This window comes from Rattus norvegicus, chromosome 13, assembly GCF_021556685.1.
Source record: "Rattus norvegicus strain SHRSP/BbbUtx chromosome 13, alternate assembly SHRSP_T2T, whole genome shotgun sequence".
NCBI lineage: Eukaryota > Metazoa > Chordata > Mammalia > Rodentia > Muridae > Rattus > Rattus norvegicus.
Genome location: NC_141546.1, coordinates 80706518 through 80729593, shown reverse-complemented (window position 1 = coordinate 80729593; position 23076 = coordinate 80706518). Strand labels below are relative to the sequence as shown.

The 23076-nt window shown below is 50.0% G+C and overlaps 1 protein-coding gene and 1 long non-coding RNA gene across 4 annotated transcripts in view; one reads left to right on the top strand and one right to left on the bottom strand.

Annotated features, from left to right (window-relative positions):
• Positions 1-1107: 1107 nt before the first annotated feature.
• The window catches only part of Cd247 (Cd247 molecule), a 78818-nt gene continuing 56849 nt past the window's right edge, over positions 1108-23076 (bottom strand). The window contains exons 3-9 of one of the 3 annotated variants that reach the window (XM_087580065.1): positions 8281-8384; positions 7060-7116; positions 6016-6096; positions 4885-4920; positions 4137-4193; positions 3335-3370; positions 1108-2270 (exon numbers count right to left, since the gene is read on the bottom strand). In XM_087580065.1, the coding sequence (XP_087436191.1) occupies positions 2205-2270; positions 3335-3370; positions 4137-4193; positions 4885-4920; positions 6016-6096; positions 7060-7116; positions 8281-8384 (437 nt within the window). In that variant the 3' untranslated portion in view covers positions 1108-2204. 3 annotated transcript variants of the gene reach the window in all.
• LOC148001739 (uncharacterized) lies at positions 18745-21340 on the top strand. Its single transcript, XR_015636134.1, has 2 exons — positions 18745-19163; positions 21019-21340. It is a non-coding gene; the product is annotated as an uncharacterized LOC148001739 (long non-coding RNA).

The following is a 23076-nucleotide window of genomic DNA, read 5'->3' as shown; positions in this document are numbered from 1 at the left end:
AGCCCTTTTTTTTTTTTTTTTTCAGACACACGTCTTTACATTTGTAACCATGAAATAGACTGCTTTTGTTTAACATGTTTGGAACCCTCTGACCTTACAGCTAGTAGTATCTAGAGTGAAAGACTGGTCATGTTATGGAAAGTTCAAGGCCAGGCCTCAGACAGGGCAGGAGACCAGCCAACGTCTGAATCCTGAGCACCCCTCCCCAGGAACTCTGGTTCCCCAGATCTGACTCTGTGAGCACATCTGCTCAGTTCTCTCAAAGCTCACTGCTAGTTCTCACCTTTGCCCAAGAGACATGTTCGTAACAGAACTGGGTCAGACTTTTATTTTCCAGCCATGTCTACTTAACTGATCCTGAAATGAGGCCTAGAACAGGCCTGGATATTAGGTGCACTCTGTCTAAAGGCCCCAACTTTGGGCTTAACAGTGAGTGAACAGGTCCCGCAAGACTGGGTTACACATAACCAGGCCTTTCTGTATATGCTGGTAGTGTTGTTGGGATTGCTAATTTTCAGGGCCCTTTAATAAATAACCTTGGATTTCTGTTTTTAAAAAGCCAGTGTGGGGAGTGGCGGGGGAGGCGGCAATGTACAAATTTCAACCTTTCATCCATTTTTAATTGGACTTGATGAACTGGGAACTCAAGTAGAGATGCTCTTCTTAGAGAAGGCGCTACTAAGGACAAGGTCACTTTTGGTGAGGGAAGATGACCTAAAAATGCCCCCTGGCCAATCCTTACCCCTATGTGAGTGGCATGGCAGCTGCGGGCACTCCCAGACGCTCTACTCGGTATTACTGCCGAGTTTTCCTGCATTCACGGTGAGGTTCGCCTGGGACGCCTTTCTGCCATCCTCTTCTGGTTCGTGGCCAGGTCCCTATCCTCTCACTGAACATTTCCATTTGATGGCACAACCACCAGACTTGTGCCACATACACAGGCACCACCTCGTGCTTTAAAGAGAGCTTCAGGATGGCTTCCTGTACTGGTGCCCACCCACCCATTCCTAACTGACTCTAATTTTATCACTTTCTGCCCAGACAGCCTTCTGCTTTCCTGTCTGCATTACTACCCCAGGCTTCACCACCGAAATAAGGCTTTAAACATCATTTTTAGCAAAGCATTTATTATGCAAAATAGCAAGCCAGTATAAATTAAAACCCTGGAGATCAGAGCGTTTCCCATCCATGGTCACAGGCACTTTTTTTTTTTTTTTTTTCCGGAGCTGGGGACCGAACCCAGGGCCTTGTGCTTCCTAGGTAAGCGCTCTACCACTGAGCTAAATCCCCAGCAGGCACTTTAATTACACAATGATGTAGCTGTCCACTGACTGTCATTGTGCCATTACTGTGGGAGCACTACAGAACTGGGTGGTCTGGGTCTTCCTGCCACTGGATGGGGAAGAACAGAGTTCCTGGAAGAAAGCAGGACTTGCTTCCTTTTCTCTCACCCCCTTGTCATTGGCAGTTATGACATACCCTATCTTCTGCGCCAGTTGATACACAAGTTATTTGCACTCTAAAAGCGTGGTCTCCGTGAAGGTAAGACATCTTAACATTCCTGGAGTATCTGGCACGGACTGGGAGATGTGGAAGGTATCCTTGATAGAAAGAGGCCCCTTGTTACTGTTCCTCTGCTAGGAACATCCTTGCATGTTGCTTCCCTTGTTTGAGCCACCTCTGGCTGACACTTGCCTGGGTTCCCTTGTACCTGCCTCTCTGCCTTTCACAATGTGACCTAATTACATGTTACCTTGACACTGGGAAGTATGACAACAGAAGCCAAATTTACAGCAGGAGCAAAGTGAGTCAGTATCAGTGGAACAATACAGTCAGTACCTGAGGCGGCTCTGGGGACTTTACAAAGCAAACTGAACTCCCGCTAGCTGCAAGAGGGAATGTATTCATGCCCCACCCCCCAGCTCCTGGTTAGGGCTGGACTCTGCAGGGAGAGGGGCCTGCCAAGAGACCCAAGAACTGGGCTGGGGTATGAGCGAGGGGAGCTCTCCCTTTAGAGAGTCCAGGGGTGACAGTCTATGTACAATACTTTGGGACTGGAGAAGACAAATGTGACAAGTGGGAGAAGCATCCTCTTCAGGAAACGGTGTCTGTGAAGTTAATAAACTGAGTTGTAAATGCTTTGTCCTCGTCCTTCACAAGTGACGTCAGCAGGTGAAGCCTTTGAGTGAGAAATCCCCTGGCTGTTAGCGAGGGGGCAGGGTCTGCATATGCAGGGCGTCATAGGTGTCCTTGGTGGCAGTGCTGAGACCCTGGTGAAGGCAAATCACAGAAGAATGAAGCAGAGCCCACAGCTTACTCTTGTAGTTCATCCATGGTCCCTTCAGGAGCCCAAGTAGATCTTTCCTGTCAGGGGTGGGAATCCTGGCAGAGAATGCTGACAGAAAAATGGGTTCTTTGTCCTGCTACAAATGACTGAAGCAAATCCTTACCAGTTTGATTCTTGCTGCTTTCTCAACTCAGATAACTACGTCCAGCAGCACAGGGGCTCCTCAGATTCCCATCTGACCAAAGAGGGGTGGCTTTCTCATGTCACACACTGAGCTGGGATCTGGGAGGTGCCACACAATCTGCTACCTGGACCCACAAAGTCTGGACTAGTCACAGGGAAAGTGGTACCTCTTTGGCCTCAATCCTTATCCGGGAGCCTCCTGGTGGGAATATACCACACACTGGTATATTCAGGCAAAGCTAGCCTCAGTCTGGCTGGAAAGCCTCTATGCCAGGGATGAGAAAGGCAGCCTCCTGCAGCTGCCAGTAAGCAGCTTTGAATATTACTCAACTCAGGCAGACACAGCAGCAAGAAAGATGAAGCCACTGGGGATCCCTTTTTAGAAAAGTAGGTTCTCTGTGCGTAGTTTGCATAATCTCTTGCACTAATTTCCATAAACCAGGCACCTGATTACAATGACACTTTCCTTTTGAAGCAGCCTTTTACCCCCTTCAATCTTTCTGCCCACTCTTAGTAAGTCTTGAATTTTGGGGCAGAGCTAAGCTAACCCAGTAGAAACAGGAAACAATCACCTGTGGAGCGTCCTTTCCCTATCTTTACCTGCACCTCTTGGGGCTCCCTTCCCACCCTCTAGATAGCTATGTTGTCTACTATGCTCAAATGGCATGTAGGCTTCCACGACAGAATCCCTACCAAGCAGTAGAGCCATAAGGGCAGTGGAGTGACCTCTGTTTGCTTGTATGCCCTAGGCTTGCCCTCCCAGCTGTTGACAAAGGCTGATGCCACCAACAAGCAAACTATGGTAGCTTCAGCTTTGCCTCATGTTGGATCGTACTGCCCAGGAAGGGCACCAGCAGCTCTCACCTGGTAAAGGCCGTCGTGCCCCTTGCCTCTCCGCCTCTGTGAAAGATAAAAGGAAGATGGTCAGGAGTAGCACTCATGCTCAGCTGCCCCTGCTCAAGGGATCAGAGGGGACTGTTTCCTAACCAACATCCGTCTGCCTGGTAGAGGAGGGTCCTGAGGCCACTGGCTGGGCCTTTGCCTCTGCAGAATAAGGTGACTCAGGCTCAGATAGGGGCCGAGTTCACTCTGCCCAGCTCAGATCTTTGGGATCTGGACCGTATTGCTGGATGCTTGGAATAAATGGACCTCCCCACAGCTCCAAAATCGTGTGTTATCTGAAAGGCTTGCCGAGAATGGCAACAAGATAATGATGGGCTGATGTAGAGCCAGTTCAATCCTGTTCCTCCTGAGGGAAAGTTGAATCTTATCCCGAAGACGCTGAGCACACATGTGGGCCGGTTGGTTGTACAGGACCCCCTACTCTGAACACAATACTCTGGCCTTGATATTTTTAAATTCTTATGAAATCATTAATGAGCAAGGGGCCATACACTTTCATTCCCCCCAGGGACCCCGTGTCAGCACGCGGTAAGCACACAACAGTACTATGAACAGCAACACTGCTTGGAAAAGCTTCCAGCAAGGCTTAGCTCAGGTTTGCCTTTGAGACCTCAGTCCAGTGGCACCTTTGCTCATGACAGCTGTCACATGGGCTTTTCTTAGTTGGAGGAGGAACAGATGAGAAAGGAAGACGGTGGCTGGCACATCCGAAAGGCCAGAAGGAAGCTGCCCACCCAGGGCATCAAGGAAGAGCAGCGCTCACCTCGCCTTTCATGCCAATCTCACTGTAGGCCTCTGCCATCTTGTCTTTCTGCAGTGCCTACAGGAAGGGAAGAAGTGACACATTCGTTTTCTTAACCAACACAGAGAGGGCCTTCCCTCAGAAGCCTCTGGATGCCCAAGCTGCCAGGCTCCAGTTACCAGAGCTCCAAGCCTTAGTCATACAAACATTGCTGCCCACAACCAACTCTATACCATGCTCCTCAGCCTGACTTTGGAATCTTCACTGATCTACCTGTTCTATACATTGAACAATTCACATTCGATACAGGAAAAATGGGATTGAGAACTATAAGCCAAGACAGGGAGATTGAACAATACAAGGGCTCAGGGGGAGCCAAGAGTCATTTATTTGAACAAGTCATCTCTTCGTAGCTGGTACTACAGGTTGTGGATCAACCAATTGCAGTGGTATACCACAGCGGCGAGGGGCACCCTGGTGGCCTGAGACTAGTTTCACACCAGACAAGCCGCCTCCACACTCCTGCCCCAGCGTAGCCTGCAGCATCCATCAGTTCCCCAAACCCAGGCTCAGGACCCACAGAACGGCAAAAAAAAGACAGAAGGAAAGAAATGTGATGACCCTGCCCAGCTTAAGGGGCCGGTCTAAAGCCACCAGCAGGTGGCACGGGACCCTCTAATAAGGCCTGGCCGGCCTGGACAGAAAAGGCAGCACCTCCACCAGCCTCCTCCACCTCTCTAGGGAGAATGGCAAACTCTCCCATACTTACATTGTACACGCCTTCCTGGGGGTTCCTCCTCCTCTGCTGAGGAACAGAAACGGGCAGAGATGAGATAGAATCCAGCCTGGAAAGTGTAATGACCTCACACCGCCCGACCCACTGCCTTGTCCTGTGGTTCACCTATGTCTCTCCACATTTCCCAAGCCTTGCTCAGGACCCCTCTTCTGCTACCCCTCCTCCTCCACCCCTCTTCCCTCTCCACCCCCTCCCCCAGCAGCAACCCTGCTGCTCATACTTGATTATGCAAACCTACACATACACACACACACACACACACACACACACACACACACACACACACACACTTCACATTCTCACCCAGTGGCCTTGCTCTCTCACACCCTCGCAGGCACCATAAACTGAGACACAGGCTGGGCCACCTCATTCAGCAGAGCAGCGGGCCAATGCTCCTCAGCACATTCAGTGGCCACAGAAAACGGTAGCATCCACCCCCCCCCACCTTTGCCCTTCCCTGTACCCTCCTGGTCCTGTGGAGGAGAGCTGAGGCTGAAGGATGGACTAGGGGGTGAGGAATTTTATTACTTGTCATGCCCTCTAGTAATGCACACCCAGCATAGGACTCAGAGGTCAGGGCCAAGTGGGCCTGTGTGACCAGAAACATCGAGGACACTGGGTAGTTTGAACAGCACAGACCTTACACCCGGATTTTGTCCTGAGTCCTGCTCTGAAGAGGAGGACTCATCGGAGGAGTCTCCCGGCCCTTCCCTCCCTACAGGGCACAGGCACCTGGAACCTGATGTGGCTCTGTTCTAAAAGGGTATTCAGGATCCAGAGTTCCTTCTCCACAGGCTTAGCCCTTCCTGTGTGTATCATGACATCCAGGCTGTCCCTATGGAGCCGTTGGTGCTACCGTGTGTCATTGAAGGAGCAGTAGAGGGGAGGTGGACAGAGCTCAGGCATCGAGGCTGGGAGCTAAGTACTGGGCTCCTTATGGTGCAGAACGGAGCCAAGAAGAAAAGGAGGGGCGACAGCAATTGGGGCTTTGTCATTCTCTTATCAGAGACCCGATCTATGTTGCCATGAGTCTAGTGTCCACCATGCTGCTATGAGCAGCCCTCCCTTGAAGCCCGCACACTCAGAGGCAGAGGAGCTCCCTACCTGTTTGCCCCCCATCTCCGGATCCCGAGGCCGCTTCTTGTCCAAAACATCATATTCCTCTCTTCGCCCTAGGTTGAGCTCCTAGAACAGGAAACAGGACCTTGAGGAGAATGGGGGCTACATAAACTAAAACTCAAGCTGGTTTCCCATCTGGTGGCTCAAAAAGAAAAAAAAAGGCAGCATAGGGGAAGAACTGAGGTATCTGGGTGGGAAAGGCACTTGCCTGAGTTCACTCTCCAAGACCCACACTGTAAAAGGAGAGAAGTCCTCTGACCTTTATGTGTGTACCATGGTGTACACACACACACACACACACACACACACACACACACACATACACACAGAGCACACAACACACCACAATAAAAGGTAAATGTAATTTTTACATTTTATTTGTGTCATGTGTATATGTGTGTGCCTGACGTACTCCTGCAGAAGAGGCATCAGCTCCCCTGGAGCTTGAGTCACAGGTGTCTGTGAGCCACCACTCGGGTGTTGAAGGAAAGGCTCTGCAAGAGCACCAAGCACCCCTAACTGTCTCTCCAGTTCCCGGAAATATAATTTTTGGAAAAAAGCATGTACTGAGGCAAGAGAGGTGGTAGGAACTGCCTCCCCCTCAGAAAATGCCTGCTACCTATGATGGGAACCCCCAAGTCACCATGTGCTGACCTGTGTAACAGAGTTAAATAACACATTTTCATTGGCATGTGAAACAGAGGCACCTGGAAGAGGGATCTCACAGACCAAAGTCCCACTGCATTTCCGTGGACACTTCCCTCTGTGCTGTGACCTCTAGCCTTTGTAAATTGCTAGTGACTGGCAGGGAGTTCTCCAGAGGCAGGGCCATGCCATGCATCTCATCCTTAAAGCAGCACTGAGGGGCAGGAATGATTCCACTCCAGTCAGGATTAGAAACCCGAGGCTCAACAGCTTGTCACCCAGCCACCAGGCCAATGGATCAGACCTACAGGTGAGCCTGGCCTTGGAGTCCCCCTGGGTCCCAGGACAAGTGTTCCAGGCAGGTCTGCAGAAGGCAGAACTTACGTTATAGAGCTGGTTGGGGTCCTGAAGGTAAGCAGCAGCATCTGCACTCCTGCTGAACTGCAACAGAGCAGAGAGAATCAGAGCTCACACCAGCTCCCAGCGCCATCGCGCCGGCTATGGCAGGAGTTGGGTGACAGCCCCTCCATGCTGGATGACAACATCCTGCTTATGCCTTGTTACTGTGGTCAGCCCAAGGTGTGGCAGTTCCCTTCTGAACTCAGTTGCCCTTTCTCCTGCCTGTGACCTGAGTGTTTACAACTTTAGTCTCCAGAGAAGTTAATCATCCCAAGTAAGGGTCTTGGTCCCGCACCCTGTGTGCAGAGGTGCCAGACTCTCTGGAGGTGCCTGCTGGGATCCAGGAGAACCCTCCCGATCGATCGATCGTCCCCTTTCCTCCAGGAACCCTGAGGACCCTCAGGGTAGACAGTGGCTACAAAATCTGCCTACTAAGAAGGCACATGGGCGTCATTCCCCATCCAGCCATCTCCTGAGAGGGAAGCATTTTGCTTGCTCAGTGTCCTGAGTATGTGCCCCAAGTCGACATAACCACATGTGTCACCTAAGCCGAGAGGAACTGCACGGTTTTACAGAGTTGGTGCTCTGGGGAGAATCTTAGAGACCTAGGTATAGTTTCCAAATTTAAAAATCATAAAGTAAGTAAGATTTTCTCAAATAAAATCTTATGCCAGAAAGGTAAATGGGTTCTCCTTCCCCAGCGGGATGAGACTTATATCTGCCCAGAAGTGTGATGTGTCCTTTCTACAAAATGCGTGGTTTCAGGCACCAGGTGACGACGAATGCTTTGTCCATCATTCTCATTGACAGATGGGAAAGTTGAGACTTGGAGAGAAAAACTATAGGGGCCTTGATTAGCAACTCCACAGCAGGCCCGAAGAAGAGGCTGCCTGTCTTTCACCTTCTTGTCCTTAACTGCCCAGTATAAGCCATCTGTTTGCCAGCAGAAGCCATGGGAGCCTCACATCCCAGGCAATGTACTTGGGTACATTGGCTTAGCTCATTGGCCTGTCGCGTCTGCCACCAATGGATACCCCACCGGCTCCGCCCACCTGCTGCGCCTGCGTGGTTGTCTCCTGCCTTGCCCACGGACATCAAGCACAGCTGAAGAGTCTGAGAGCCTGAGAGTCTCCGATGCCAAAGCCCCATTATAATCCTCCTGGTAGAGGAACCCACATCCACCCTCAAGAGCCCAGGGGAACCCACTTTTGCTCTCAGGTACAGGGCCGTGACGATGACTCCGTAGATGAAGAGGATTCCATCTAGCATATAGCAGAGTTTGGGATCCAGCAGACCAAAGCTCTGTGCCTCTGTGCCAAAAAGAGAGAAAACTGGGTTAGTCATGCCCAAGCTTGCAAGAGCACATCCCTCCTACCTTAGGTCAATCCGTGACAGATTGTAGCCAAAGAAATCATGACGGGGCACTAGGTCCAATCCTCTCACTTCACACAGACCACAAACTGACAACCTCTCTCACATACTCAATCTGAAGAAACCCTGCCAAAGCAACCACATGTGTAGGGTTCCGGGGGTCCCGCGCCTGCTCTGCCACAGAGCTCAGCCGCTCCGGGAGGCAGGACGCTGGAAGTTTGGCTGTGCTTACCCCACACTGTCACCAGGGTGTTGGGCCACAGGGCAGCCCCAGGACAGCACTCCAGGGATGGGGAAGCACAGTCTGAGGGTGGGGACAGCCGGAGCTGGCTCGGGGGTCCCCGGGCCTGCAAGAAGGCCGGGGGCGTCAGGTTCTCGAGTTCTTGGGCATCCAGGTACCACTGGAAGCCACAGAAAAGCTGGGAACAGAGTGGAGGCCCATGAACTGGATCTAGTCCCGGGATGGGAGATTGGGGGGGGGGGGGGAGCTCCGGCTGGTCCTGTGGGGATAGTCCTTAGCTTGATGGTGGCAGGCTTGTGTTGGCTGGGAGCACAGTGAGGCCTTCTAGGAGGAGATTAGACGGTGGCGCTATAGGGAAGGCCTTCTCCGTGGCTCCCATTGGCGGGTCCGGATGAAAACAGGCAGTCCGTGGTTTTAAGACATTTATTGTCATGGCGGAAAGTGGATGAGTAAACCATACCCACTTCTCAGGGTGGGCCTGAGGTTAAATACCTTTTGCAGGGAGGAGTGTCTGTGAAGGAAAGGTGATTGGCTAAGCCTCCAAGCCTTTAGCTACCGTATTATAATGGAGATCTGTCTTGAGTTTACTGGACCTGTGGTCATGTCCTCTACCTGTGGAGGGACTTGGGGCATTGCCCTTACGTGTCAGATGGCCACAAATCTATGGAGGACTGTGGCTAGTGACAGGCCTGGTTTCCTGGGAGTCAGGTGAAACACCTACCGTCCCTTCAGGGTCACCAGGGTTTCTAGCCTTAGCTCAACCAGGAACCAGGGTGCCTTTCACCATCCCATACATGTGTACCAGATGTAACCACAGAGGCTGGGGAGAATGAGGGAGGAGTAGGAGGAAAATGCAACTGTGAGCTGTGCACAGAACATTTTACATTTTATTTGTGGCTTTGGTGACAAGGAAGCTGAGCTGTAAGTGAGCCCTCGCATAAACCATGAACTCTAAACCTCAGAAAGGTGCCTAGGTCTTGGTAACTAAGGCCTTTATACAGAGAGAGACCCTAGAGGTTAAAAAATGTGGGGCTCGGGGTTGGGGATTTAGCTCAGTGGTAGAGCGCTTGCCTAGCAAGAGCAAGGCCCTGGGTTCGGTCCCCAGCTCCGAAAAAAAGAAAAAAAAAGTGGGGCTCAGAAATTCGATGATTGGGTAAGATCATCTCAATATCTAGCCCCAGCATTGAAGAGGCAAGAGAATTGTGAGATTGAGGCCAGCCTGAGCTACGTAAGTTCCAGGCAGCCTATATGTTTCAGCTCAGAGCCTCTTTTAGTCTCCTCACTCCAGAGTCACCCCTCCTGCCTTTCTGATGTTTGTTGCACCACACTCAGTGTGTATGGTTGGTACTCTCTAGGTAAGAAGGCTAGGGGGATGAAGGAAAGGAAACGTGTTAGTTAGAGAAATGGCAGCCTTCCTATCTGAAAGTTCACACAAAGCAAGCAAACAGAGCACGTTACTGATTCTGACCTTGTTCCCACTGGGTAAGTGTGCAGCAGCTGGACCTGAGAACCGGCCCAGTGTCACAAAACCTTCCTCCTTCTGGCCCTGCCTGATAACCACACAAGCAGAGGTCTTTATGGCTTTCCAGCCTATCTCCAGTGGCAGTAGCGCCCTCTGGTGGACGCTGGCCAACCCAGGTTGGAGCAGAGACAGTCGGTCAGGGCACCATCTAAAGCCTGTGTAAGTTTGGGCAAGGTGTCCCTTCAGCTGCCTCTTCTGCAAAACAGGTCGAAAGTCTTCAGTGTTTGTTCTGTGCAGTGTTTACGGCTTTGAGAGCAATCATTAAGGCCCCACTAGATTGCCGTCAGAAACACACAGAGCAGGCAGGTAGTAATTATACAATCTGTCCCTATATACCAGGGAAGCGGAGACTTAACTCACTCACTGTCCCCAACATCACATCCCTGAAGCCCTCTGTCCTCAGCTTGTAACTCCAACTCTCATCCAGGATTCCTCCTGGCCGCAGGTCCCTGCTCATAAACCAACTCAATCCTGCTCAAAGACACTTCAACATATGGGACTCTGTGCACCCCCAAAACACTCTGCCTTTCTAGGCCACACAGGAAAGAGCTCACTCCCACCCTGTCCCTTCTTCAACTGCTTCATGTATTCCAGGCTGGCCTTGAACTTCTATAGCCAAGGACAGCCTTGGCTTTGCAATGTTCCTGTGTCCACATCTGGAGTCCTGGGAATTTACAGAGGTTACAGCACCGTGCTCGGTGATCCTGAGGATCAAACCCAGAGCTTCATGGATGGTAGGCAGGCACTATATCAACTGAGCCATATCCCAGCTCTTCCTCCTTTTTCCCCGCTGCCCCCTTCACCTCAGGAAGCTTTCTAATTCCCTCCACGACCACTTTGACCATCTCCCGTCGCCTAGCTCCTCCTCTGGACCCCCTCTGCTAGTTCTGCACAATGCCTGCAGGAATCAGAAACCCAACTCTCCCAGTGACAGTGAATGGTGGAGGTTACAGAGGCCATATTCCTGCATAGTTCTCTGGATTCAGACTTCCTCCGGGTTGTAAGCACCAGAGGCCAATGGCTGCATCTTTTTCTTTTTGCCTCCTGCCCCACCCCCAACGCCATGCCCAGGATAGTCCTTCCTCAAATCTCCTACGGTTGAGAGGAGGGTATATTTCAGGGATGGGAAGACGCTAGGCTCCAGCCCTAGGCTACTCTCCTCTCTAATAATGATCTAAGAAGCAAGCCAGCCTCCCAGCAAAGGCCACCGAAGCCGGGGCGGTTGTTGTCTGTTAGGGCTGGAGAGATGTCAGGGCGATTTACAGGGTGGTTGAGATTCATAGAGAAAAGCCAGGAGAGAATCACTCAGCTGCCTGTCGTGCGAAATGAGAACAGAAAAAAAAAATACTGGACAGTAAATTCAGAACAAATAAGAAGAAATATTTCTTTGTGTTGTGCACAGTCAGCAGAGTAAGTGGCAGGCGGGGAGTCGGGTACACACCCTCCCCCCAGAGATGTATAATAGGACAAGTTTTCTCACTTTCTGTAAAGAGCAGCACAAGTTTTATGGCCAGCAACAAAAGTGCTACGTGTGGGGTTGGCAAGGAAAGGGCATTAATCCAACCCTTTGTAGGGATGGTTTCCCTCTTCAGCCCTATAGTCTGTGTACCGAGAGACATACCATGTACACACTAAAGAATGTAGTGACAGGAAATTCCATGCAAGAGCTCAGGACCTAAGTCAGTCACATAATTTATTAGCTAGTTGTTGGACGTTGGCTCCATGCCAAGGACTTCAGACCTGGAAGGAAGCTGGGTTTGGGGCAGGTGGCTTCCACTATTTCCCTTCCGGTTTACTGACTGTGTGGTCCTAAAGAGTAGCCTCACTTCTCTGGGCTGAAGGCCCTCTGTCCCTAAAGCAGGGCGGGAACACTTAGATTTGCCTCAAGGGCTATCGCAAGGATGCTTTGCCAGGTGGTTTGCACATGACAGGCTTTCTGTCCTCTATAAAGGCAATGGCGTCTGGTGTTTAGGCATTCACCCCGGCAGCCGCTCTTCACAATGCCACTTGTGATGACTGGATGATCTCACCACCCCTGAGCCCGGCCTACTCACAGGCAGAGACTTGATCGGCTCCACACATTACCCACATCTCTGCCACAGCCCATCCCGGGCAGAGCCCTCAGAGGCTTCCCAGGAGGAATTTAGGGGCCTGTTGTCATGGTAGCTGCTTTCCCGTACAATGGGAAAGTCATTTTATCTTATGTTTCCATCCATACTTTAGATCCACTTCACCCAGGAAAACGCCAGCAGATGAGAGAAAACCCTGTAGCCAATGAACAGCTCTAGGGCCCCAGAGCTGTAAACCTGCCTACCTGTTAGAATGGGCTCCCTGGGCTCCCTGGGCTCCCTGTATGAGGTTTGCTTAACCACTCTGGGCTAGGGACTGGGTAGGGGCGCCTCAGTTCTGGCTGGGGAGAGACCAAGAATCCCATAAAGCTGATGTTACCCAGAGCATGGAGAGAGAAATTTGGCCCTTTATGGCCATGCAGCCAGATCGTCTACACAAGAGAAAATTTCCCAGTTGGGTTGAGAACATCATTCATGCTCTGTCTCTGCTCCAAGGCCCTGGCTGCGTGCTCCTGGCTCTGACAATCTAAGCCTCCTTTTCCTCTCCTTATAAAGGGAGTAATGTTACTTATCGATACCCTTGGTGATGGAGGATTATAGGTAGTTAGACTTCCCAGGTGAGGGACCTGATTTCTTCTCAAGATGCCAGCCTGCAAGAGCACTTCTATTTTCACTTTAAGCCCACGGGTGTGGAGGGACACCTGTAATAGACACTCAGTGGAGGCCCTCAGGGCAGCTAGAGACAGTTCAAGGAGTATCTGTCAGTCCAAAGACTAGTGTCCTTAGCAAGAGGGAACCTAGCATCCTCAAATACCCCATTGTCATCCTCACAAGAGCCATGGTTCAGATGTCATGACACATATGCATCAGAGGGCAGCTTGAAGAGAGAAGAGTACTAACAGAGACCCATTCCTCCAGTGACAGTATCTCCCAGTCAGCCTCATGCTTCCCACAACAGGAATTAGGTCTTAATAAGCCGGATCCTCTCAAGGCTGCTGACACACCCTGATGTGTCTTCACACCTAACTCTTCCAGCAGATCCAGTTGAGGAGCTGGGCATCTGCTCTACTCCCTCAAAGCATCTGACCACGGCTTCTGCTGTTAAAATGATAGAGTTCGACTCCGAGAAGAGTCTGGAAGGCAGGCGGGAAGCTTTTACTGGGCCCAGTTCACAGCTCGATGAACTGAGACCTCAAGGTCAGGAACAAACACTTGCCAACAAATGGCCAAGCTAGAGGGTCTGCCTGTCTCTGGTCGCTTTCTCTGTCCCCAGTCTGGGGAACCTCATCTTTAGTGCAGGCTCCGGAGACCCCACCCGCCTGTGAATGCACAGCTCTTACTTGAGACACTTGGTCACAGTAGTGTGTGACCACATCTGCCACTTGATTTATTCCCTTTCTGCTAGTACTGGAAAGTGGCTGGTTCATTTTGGTGTTCCTCATCTGGTGGTGGACCACTAGCCAAGAGACATGAGAGAAGAGTGTAGGCCTCAGAGGCAGACTCTCATTAGTCAAGGTCCGAGTCTATTTCTCTGGGTTTGAGAACCGTCTTAACTCTAGGCTTCAGGCCCCTGCCTGCAAATGACTTAAGTAGACTGACATCACAGGGCAGCCAGAGCAAATGGAGCCAGGTACATGGAGACGGCCTCTGCACAGTGGCATGCGCCAACCTTGCAGGACTCCAGCAGTGTCTTTGTCACACAGAGGTCCTGTAGGCACAAGCAGCAGAAGGTAGAGGACAGGGACTCTCCTCCCCTCATGCTAGGTTTGGGGACGGAAGCTAGGCAGACTCTAACCCAGTGGCGGAAGCTGGCTTTCAAGAGCTTGTGAGGATAAAGTCAGATCACCAATAGGTCTGGAGGACTTGACCGTAGAAGTCACTCATCGTGGACGGGCAAGGGGCATCCTGAAGGCTCCTGGCTTCACAAACCATGATGAGACTCACGTCTGTGCTGGTCTGCATTCCTTGCACGGCTTGTTTAACACTCAGAGCAATTGTTTACAATTCCACCAGGTTAACGTGGATAATTGTGTTTTGGCAGATAAGAACAGGACTCCCAAAGGTCACCGAGCCGGAAAGTCTCTGAGTGCTCCTGGAGCAAAGTTCCTTCTACTCACTTTGTCCCAGTGCCTGGGGGATTCCTTTCACCTGAATAGTTCCAGGCCTTCACAAAGACTTCTCTAACCAGCCCTGCAGCCTCTGAGTTAGGGTAAGGAGCGCTCCACCCACTAACCCCTGCTGGAGAGCTCTCTTTCTCAGTCTTTGAATGTCTAATTTATAGCACTTAAGAGCGAATCCTTGAAGGGGAGCCACCTTGAGAACAAGGCCTGGTTCTGCTACCGTGTGACCAGGAAACCATTCTAGACACCCCCACTCCTCCAGCCCCATGCTGTCCCCACTATATACTTCAGACCCCACAAGCACTCAGTACAAAGGACTCAATGCCATCCGTGGTGACCACATAGCTCACCTAGGTAGAAGTGGCCACCTTTGTAGCCCCTGAGCTTCCCTTGTTTGGAGCCCTAGATTAGGACCCCTGGTCTTTTGCTGACATCCATCCCCCACCCCCACCTCAGACTCAACTGACAAATGACATTGTAGGTTAAGAATTTAGAAAACAGGAAGTCACGTGTCCTCAGGAAGGCAGTGGTGGCAGCAGTGGTGGGGGTGACTGTGTAGGGCATAGCTGGACCTGGTGCCAACCCACTGACCACACATGGGGGCACACAGGCTTTCCCATCAGGGGCTACAGCCTTTAACCTTCATTGCAGCAAGAAGGATGCAAGCTAGACATATAGCATATCTGTGACAGCCCACTAGCTGATGATTCCTTCTGTGCCTAGAACCAGGGGGTAAGTTTTATGCAGACTTCACCGTGACTCTTACTCTACAACTGGGGAAACTGAGTCTCTGAGAGGTTCTTAAACATCACTTAGTTCTACTCTCTGGGGATCTTGCTGGTCTTCAGAAGACTGGAGAGAAGGGTTCCAAGAGCCCTTTCTTCAAGGGTTAAGCCTATGCAGGTTATGACCTGGCTGCACTGTTTGCTTTTGTTGTTTGAGGCTGAGAGACATGTGGAGTTATTGATACCAAAAGGTCAGGGCACATAGTGGCAAGAGTCTTAGTACCTGGCTTCCCCTTGAGTTGCTCTGATCACCCTGTCTTTCAAAGCAACTGTCCACCATTTACAAGTGCCACATAGGATGAATGTCACTCCTGGCTGTAAGTTGCCCCAGTCCCCTCACCCTCCACCGGTGTCCTAATGCTCATGTTCCCCTTCTGTTCTGAGGCTTCAAGCCCGGTCACTGCTATCCACCAACAACACATTCCCATAGTCAAAGATCCCAAGCAGAGAAAGGGACTGTTTTATTTCTTACATTTAGAGTACTCGTGGGCTGTGATTTCTCCCTCTCTGTTTATTTCCATTAACATTGTGGTTTGCGCAGTAGTTTTACATTTTTCTGTGATTGTTTTTTTCCTATTTTCAAGCAAAATGAACTCATTATAAAAGTGCAGAAAGGTAAGAAAAACCCTCAAAATCTCTCAGCGTCATGTTCAAACACAGTCACGTATAACTACAACAACAGCTTGCCTTCCAACAAGTCTGCTGTTTATCTCTGGCAATCACCCTAAACCAAAACATTTTTCCTGGAAAACAAAACAAAACAAAATCTTGCTTCTCTTCGGTCCATACTGTAACTTCTCATATGTTATAATAGTTCGTGTTGTTTCATGTAAACATGCTTCATATTTTGGTTTTCGTACATATCTTAAACTACCTTGCATCTGCTAATGCATGTTTGTGTGTGTGTGCATATGTGCATGAGTGCACACATGTAGGTCAGACAGCAACTTGCCCGAGTTGGTTCTCTCTAAATGCCGTTTTTTAATGGCCTCCTTGTAATCCCTTCACTATATTACAGGTGGAATATATAAAGATCTTGTAAAACAATTCGTCGTAGGGTTGCGTGGGGCATCCCTCACAAGAGAAGCAGAAGCAGGAAGGTCTCTGTGAGTTTGAGGCTAGCCTGGTCTACATACAGATCTTCAGGCTAGCCAGGGCTACACAGAAAGACTCAATCTCAGCAAACAAGCATACAAAAGGGCCAGCAACGCGTATGCAAAGAACAATATACATGGGTGTTGTATATATTTACGTATCTGCATACGTCAACAGAGACAGAGAGGAGACCCATTGCTCGCCAGCTTGGGCACATGGCTGCTGACTGTCAGAGCCACGCTCCGCACTGGCTCCCTCCACACTTTCAACCTAGGAAGGCCTTTATCCATGTGTTTCATGTAATGGTGACGATCAACTGTGGTAAACTGAGAAGCCCTGATTTGCTCCACTTTTACAGATAAAGTGACAGAAGGTCGGTGTGTGTGTGTATGTGTGTGTATGTGTGTGTATGTGTGTGTGTGAGTGTGTGTGTATGTGTGTGTGTGAGTGTGTGTATGTGTGTGAGTGTGTGTGTATGTGTGTGTGTGAGTGTGTGTATGTGTGTGTATGTGTGTATGTGTGTATGTGTGTGTGAGTGTGTGTGTGAGTGTGTGTGTATGTGTGTGTATGTGTGTGTGAGTGTGTGTATGTGTGTGTATGTGTGTGTATGTGTGTATGTGTGTGTGAGTGTGTGTGTATGTGTGTGTATGTGTGTGTGAGTGTGTGTGTGTGAGTGTGTGTATGTGTGTGTATGTGTGTGTGAGTGTGTGTGTGAGTGTGTGTATGTGTATGTGTGTGTGAGTGTGTGTATGTGTGTGTATGTGTGTGTGAGTGTGTGTGTATGTGTGTATATGTGTATGTGTGTATGTGTGTGTGTGAATGTGTGTGTATGTGTGTGTATGTGTGTGTATGTGTGTGTATGTGTGTGAGTGTGTGTGTATGTGTGTATGTGTGTGTGAGTGTGTGTGTATGTGTGTATGTGTGTATGTGTGTATGTGTGTATGTGTGTGTGTGTGATGTGAAGCGACTCTCCTACGGTCCCACAGCACACATGTGGCAGAGCCTGTGCTCTCCCCCAGAGCCCCCTCATTATACTTGGCACAACTTAAAAGAAATCCACTCAAATCAAATCTCCCCTGGCCCCTGCTCTCCTACTCCATGTCAAAATGCTAAACAGAATTTTACCATTTCTCTGAGCACTTAACTTGTCTCATAGAAAAACTTGGTATACAGAGATGTGTACACAAAAAAGTGAACATTGTATCATCCGCAGAAGAAGAAAAAACCGTGAAGATAACAGAAATGTCTACTGACCAGGAATAAAAAAATTATGATATATCTATATAGCAGTTTTAAATGATTACAAAAGACTGGGGCATGGCTCAGCAGGCAGACTGCTTGCCAAGTATGCACAAAGTCCTGAGTTCAATCTACAGCGAGTGTAAGCCCAGCAAGGAGAAGCTAAGGACCACGGGGTGAGAAGTTCAAGGCCAGCCTGGGCTATAAGAGAGACCTTGTCTGAGGAGGGGAGAAAAAAAGCACCTCATACTGACAAAAGAGAACTCCCTCTGACTGTGCTACTGTGGAACGATTTCCACAGTAATTAGGTTAAAAAGAGCAGACAGTCCTCTCTAGAATGGAATATAGAATAATTTATATAAAAAGAGAAACATATAGGCGACATGGGTACGTGTGCATAAAAATGTATCTAGATGCAGTTTTGCTCAGGATAACAAAAATGGTAGAAATAAGTAGTAGCGATGGCTGTGTGGCATTGTGGGTACTCATGCCACTCGGACGCACAGATGGTAAAAATGGAGTTGGAACATAGTAGTTGAGTGCTTTCCTAGTGTGGGCAAGGCCCTGTACTTAGACCCCAGCACCGCCTCTACCTGCAAATACGTAGGATTTACCATAATAATGAAGTTAAAATACACATATACTGAGATGGGCTATACGTACACTCAAAAAATATCATCCAGGGGGCCGTTGGGGAGACGGCTCAGGAGGTAAAGGATTTGTGGTTCAAGCATGAGGACTTGAGTTCAGATCCCAACATTGACATAAAAGCCCTGTCGATGGCCTGTATCTGTAACCTTGGTGGTGGGATGGGGAAGCAGGAAGCAGATGGACCCCAGGAGCTCCCGGAGCCACATCAGTGACTCCAGCCTAGGTGAAGATGGGTGCGTTTGAAAGGTGAAGAGGCCTCTGACCTCTGGCACTGCACACACAAGATCAGGTACACATGCACTGTGTATACCGCACACTTTTTTTTAACTATGTAAATTTCTAGTGCACATAGAAACGGTGAGTGTTAGCCACTGTACCTATGGTCCAATGCTGTGGAAATGAGACAAGACCCCAACACACACTTAAGCACCAGCGGGACAAGACAGGTGAGATATGAAGCAGTCCTTCAAATCCAAGAATCCCCACAGCAGGTCCCACCCTTAGCCAGAATGGGGCGTTTCCTGGACTCTTCCCAGGTTTCTGGGCCTCAGGCTGCTTAGGTTACCCAAAGAAGTCCAATGGAGCAAGGGAACCAGGAAGGCGACAGCTGGTCAACCTCTTCCTGGAGCTGATCTTGGTGGCCCGGTTGTTCAGGGCAGTGGGTGGGGAGAGGTTTTACAGCACCCGAGAGCCGAACTGAAACCCAGGTTTCTGTGGCCTAGCTTGCCTTCCGGCCTCTGGCAGCTCCCAGGGGCGGGGCTGTCAGTGGGGGACAGCGGCTGTTCCGCGGGGACCCCCTCACGCTGCAAGCTTACTGATGAATCACATTGTGGTTGGGTCACCTGCTTTGCCCGAATTGGAGGCTGGGAGATAGCATGACAATCTGATTTTAGAGCGATTTTGGACTGCAAAGACGGGTCCATTCGCCAACTGTCCCGGGACCTCCTATGGTGAAACCTGGCTGCGCACAACGGACGTATTCGAAACTAGTTGCTGGTGGGTTTTACTTTCCAACACCACTTAGAGCCCTGGCGTGCGGGAATGCATCCTGAAAAGTGAAGAGCAGTGAGCAGGGAGGGGACATCAGAGAGGGGGCCGCTCGCTGCCCTACGCTCCTTGGCTGTCCCACCCGCTGCTGTGCCGTTACCGAGAGGCGCCCCTCCCCCTTGGCCCGCAGCTGGCGGGGGCTCGAGGTTTCCTGTCGAGCGACACCATCCCGGGCCAGGTTATCGCCGGTGATCTCCCATCTGAACCGCTCACACTCCGCCACGGCCGCCCCCACTTGCGGTCCCTTTCCCCGGAACCGCACCGCCCCCGGACCTTTCGCAGAGCCTCCAGCCCGGGAGCGCTCGGGGGGGCAGCTGAAGGATGCTTCCTGACATGGGGGAGCTGCTGTTCGGGTGTCCCCCACCCCTGAAAATCAGAGAAAGGGCTAGTCCCCTATTTGGGTTGGGGACAGTGACCACGCGCACGCCTGTCCACGCGACACGGGCAGGGAGGGACCAGGGGCCGGATCCTCAGTTCAAGGCTGTGTGGGCCGAAACTGGCAGGTGGGGGCTGGTCCCCGCCCCAAAGCACCCTCCTCTTCCCTCTCTGAGAGAGCGGCGGGGGCGGGGGTGGGGGGCGCGACGCTCAGCGGAGAGCAGAAGGGCTCCCTGTTCTCGCACAGGGGGACTCCAAATGTCGTCAAAACTAACACTCTCAGAACGGAGAGCTTTCGTTTTGAAGCCCCGTCAGCTCGGAGCTCTGGGGCTTTCCTGACTTACATATCCAGCAGGTGGAGAGTCACCGATTTTATCACCCCCACCTTTCATGGGACATTCCGGTGTGGCTTATTGGGAGTATAAACTAGGATGGGATATGCCCAGGGTTGTGTGGTCTCCCATTCACGGCAGGAGTGAGGAGATGTGGCTATCCAGTTATCAGCCTAGGTTGGTGTTCAATGAGTTGAGCTTCTCAGTTCTCATGAGAATGCACTCATGAAAAAACTACAAATATACATAATTTCCAACAACAACAACAACAACAGTAACAGTAAGTGGATGCGCTAGTTCCAGGGGTATGGAGGTATGTGGAAGGGGTTCTTCACTCTGTTTGCTTTTGAGCAGAGCCCACCAAGTCAACAAAAGGATTATAAAGTCTTGGTTTGGGTCTTGTATTAGAATCATTTGTGCCTTCAAAGGTGGAGTGTTCGAAACTGGTTCCTCGTGTTGTCATGTCTAATACTCTTTGAGAAGCACTGCCTTCTGAAGTGGATAATCTGGAAATGTCTATAAATATAAATATGTCCATCCCCCAGCATTTGCTGACATTCCACTCTCTGAGGGAGGTCAGCCTCAACGGGAATTAGAGCCACTCTCTCTCCCTTTGTTGGATAAACACCCAAGAGAACTGACTTTGGCATAATAAGGGTGTCCCGTGTTTATCTCTCACATACAGTGTCCGTGTGGACACTGTAGTGCATACCTTTATAAAACACACAGAGAAGGTCCTAGAATGTTCTGCTCTCCTTCCAGCCCCACTTTTCTCCCATGATGCCACTCTCTGAGGACCAGCTGGGAGGTTGCTAGTGACTACCTTGGGAGACCTGACACCCACCTGCAACTTGGGGGGATTCTGAAACAGGTGCAAGATGCCAGGCTGCTTAGGGGCAGAAGTGGGTATCATGCCCTATTTACCCCGGGGGTGTCCTTGCCTTTGGTATGAAGCTGTGAGCCACTCTGGGCAATTTAGAAACTCAACAGTTTGCTCGGTGCGGGAGGTTAGGGTGGAAATAGGGTAGGAAACCTCAGGCTGGGGCATATTCCAGCTTCCTTTCCACGGTTACTTTGTCACCTTAAACCCCCTGCAGACCAGAAAGACAGCGAAGACTGAAAGGGTGAAAACAACAACAAAAACAAAAACACTGTGGCCAGAATGAAGCTGGACTCCTTCCTCTGCCTAGAGCCAGCTGATCTAAGGACTGAGAGCAAACTCCAAAGCATCGAGCAAGCCTGAGAAGACCCTGCTGGCAAGTGAAGGCAGGAGAGCTCTTGTAGTGCTGCTCTCGAGTGCTGGCCCTAGCGCTCCCCACCCAATTCCTGCCCGTGTCCACCCACCCCCAAGCTTTTTAAAGCCTTTCTCAGCGTTCCAGTTCCACCGAGGCTTCCTCCCCGAGAAACTGCAGCCCACACCGGCCTCAAAAGTATTCCTGTTTTGTTTTGGTTTTCAACTCGAAGAGCACTTTATTCTACATGGCTCTTTTCTATTCAGCAAACTCCACGTTTGTTAGTTCTTGCCTTTCTTCCAGGTGGGAAGCCCTGCTTGAGGCAGCCCCTCCCCTGCCTCATTAATAACATAATTGCTTGGATAATTAGGAGACTGATTGATTGGCTAAAGGTCATTTGTGCCATAAAATAAAGGAATCTGGTGGCTTACATTTCAAAAGAACCATTGTGTGAGAAGAGACTTGAGAGAACCTGTCCCTCACACCCCCACCTTCACCCCATCCACCCCACCTCTACACACACCCCCACCCTATGGGAGCTTTGGCCAAAGCTAACACTCAACGTGTGTGACCTTTGTAAAGTTATTTCCCCCTGGTTTTTTGTTGTTGGTTTTTTTGTTGTTGTTTTGGGTTTTTTTTGGTCTCCTAAATAAGTTGTTTATCTAATAACTTCTCTTTTACCCCTGCTGGGTCCTGCTCTGGGATCCCAGGTTCAAAGCTAGCCATCAAGAGCAAAATTGCTTCCTACATGAAGTGGTTACAAAGTGTCAGATTCCCAAACTGCCCTTCACTTCCCCTTTGACCCAGGAGCTGAGGCCTTGGCAGAAGTTTGACCCTCTAAGCTTGCACATTGTAGCCCTAAGGAAAGTTGACCATTCCTGTTTTCCCAGGTCAGGCCCAGGCTGTGATCATGCCTCTTCCTTGCTTTTGATACAGGTCCAGGTCCTGTTGGGGCAGGAACATCCTTCTGATGGTTGATCAAAAAACAAACCCAGAGTTCATCTGGAAGGGGCCGTCAACCCTCTGGGAAGACCGGCTAACGGTTCCTCTTCACTGGCCAAACCTCTCATCTTTCAATGTCCAGCACAAATGTTACCCCCCCCCGGGCACATTTCTGTGCGGTGTTCAAGCAGAATGGGTCTTTTTTTTTGGGGGGGGTGCTTCTAGTCTACAGGATAACCTAAAAGTCAGAAGTCAGAAGGTAAATTTACAGTTAAACAGGATATCCGTTTTTCTGGCTGGCCACTGTGCACCCAGCAATTCAGGTTCAGGACAGAAAGATCACTGGTGTCCTGCGATTAAGACCGGCCTGCCTCAAAACTAAATATACAAGATTACTTTCAAATAATACATTCAAATTTAAATTATAGACATGGATATAATTAGTGATCTTTTCACTATCTCCACTGTATGTCCAGCTCTTTTGGACAGCCTGTATTTTGGGGGTTTTGTTTGTTTGTTTGGTTTAGTTTGTTTTTTTTTTTCCCCATGGTAATAATGTATCCATCGTTTTAAATTTAGAGGGCCTGAGAAGGTGTCTGGAGGTTTGAAGAAAACACGTGGAATCTGTTATTCTAAACTCTAGCTAATGTTCTGTTCCTTGGTTTTCCGTGCTGAAGCTTGAACCCAGAACCTCCTGTGTGCCAAGCTCCATTTTAAAAGTAAGTTAGGTAACATTTTAATTTTGTCTGACACTGTTGTTCAGGGCCCATTTTTCAGTAATGATTTGAAGAGAAGGCTCCTCTTGTTTAAACAAAACAAAACACCCCTGAGAACTCTGCAGGGTCGGAGACATCTTATTTTCTTTCTCTGTCTATTAGCTAACAGGCAGCGGGAAGCCTTAATAGTGTAAGCATGCCTGTGCTTTATACCTGCCTCCTTCCCGTCGGGCTGAGCCCAGAGTGACAACCACCATTCTTCCTG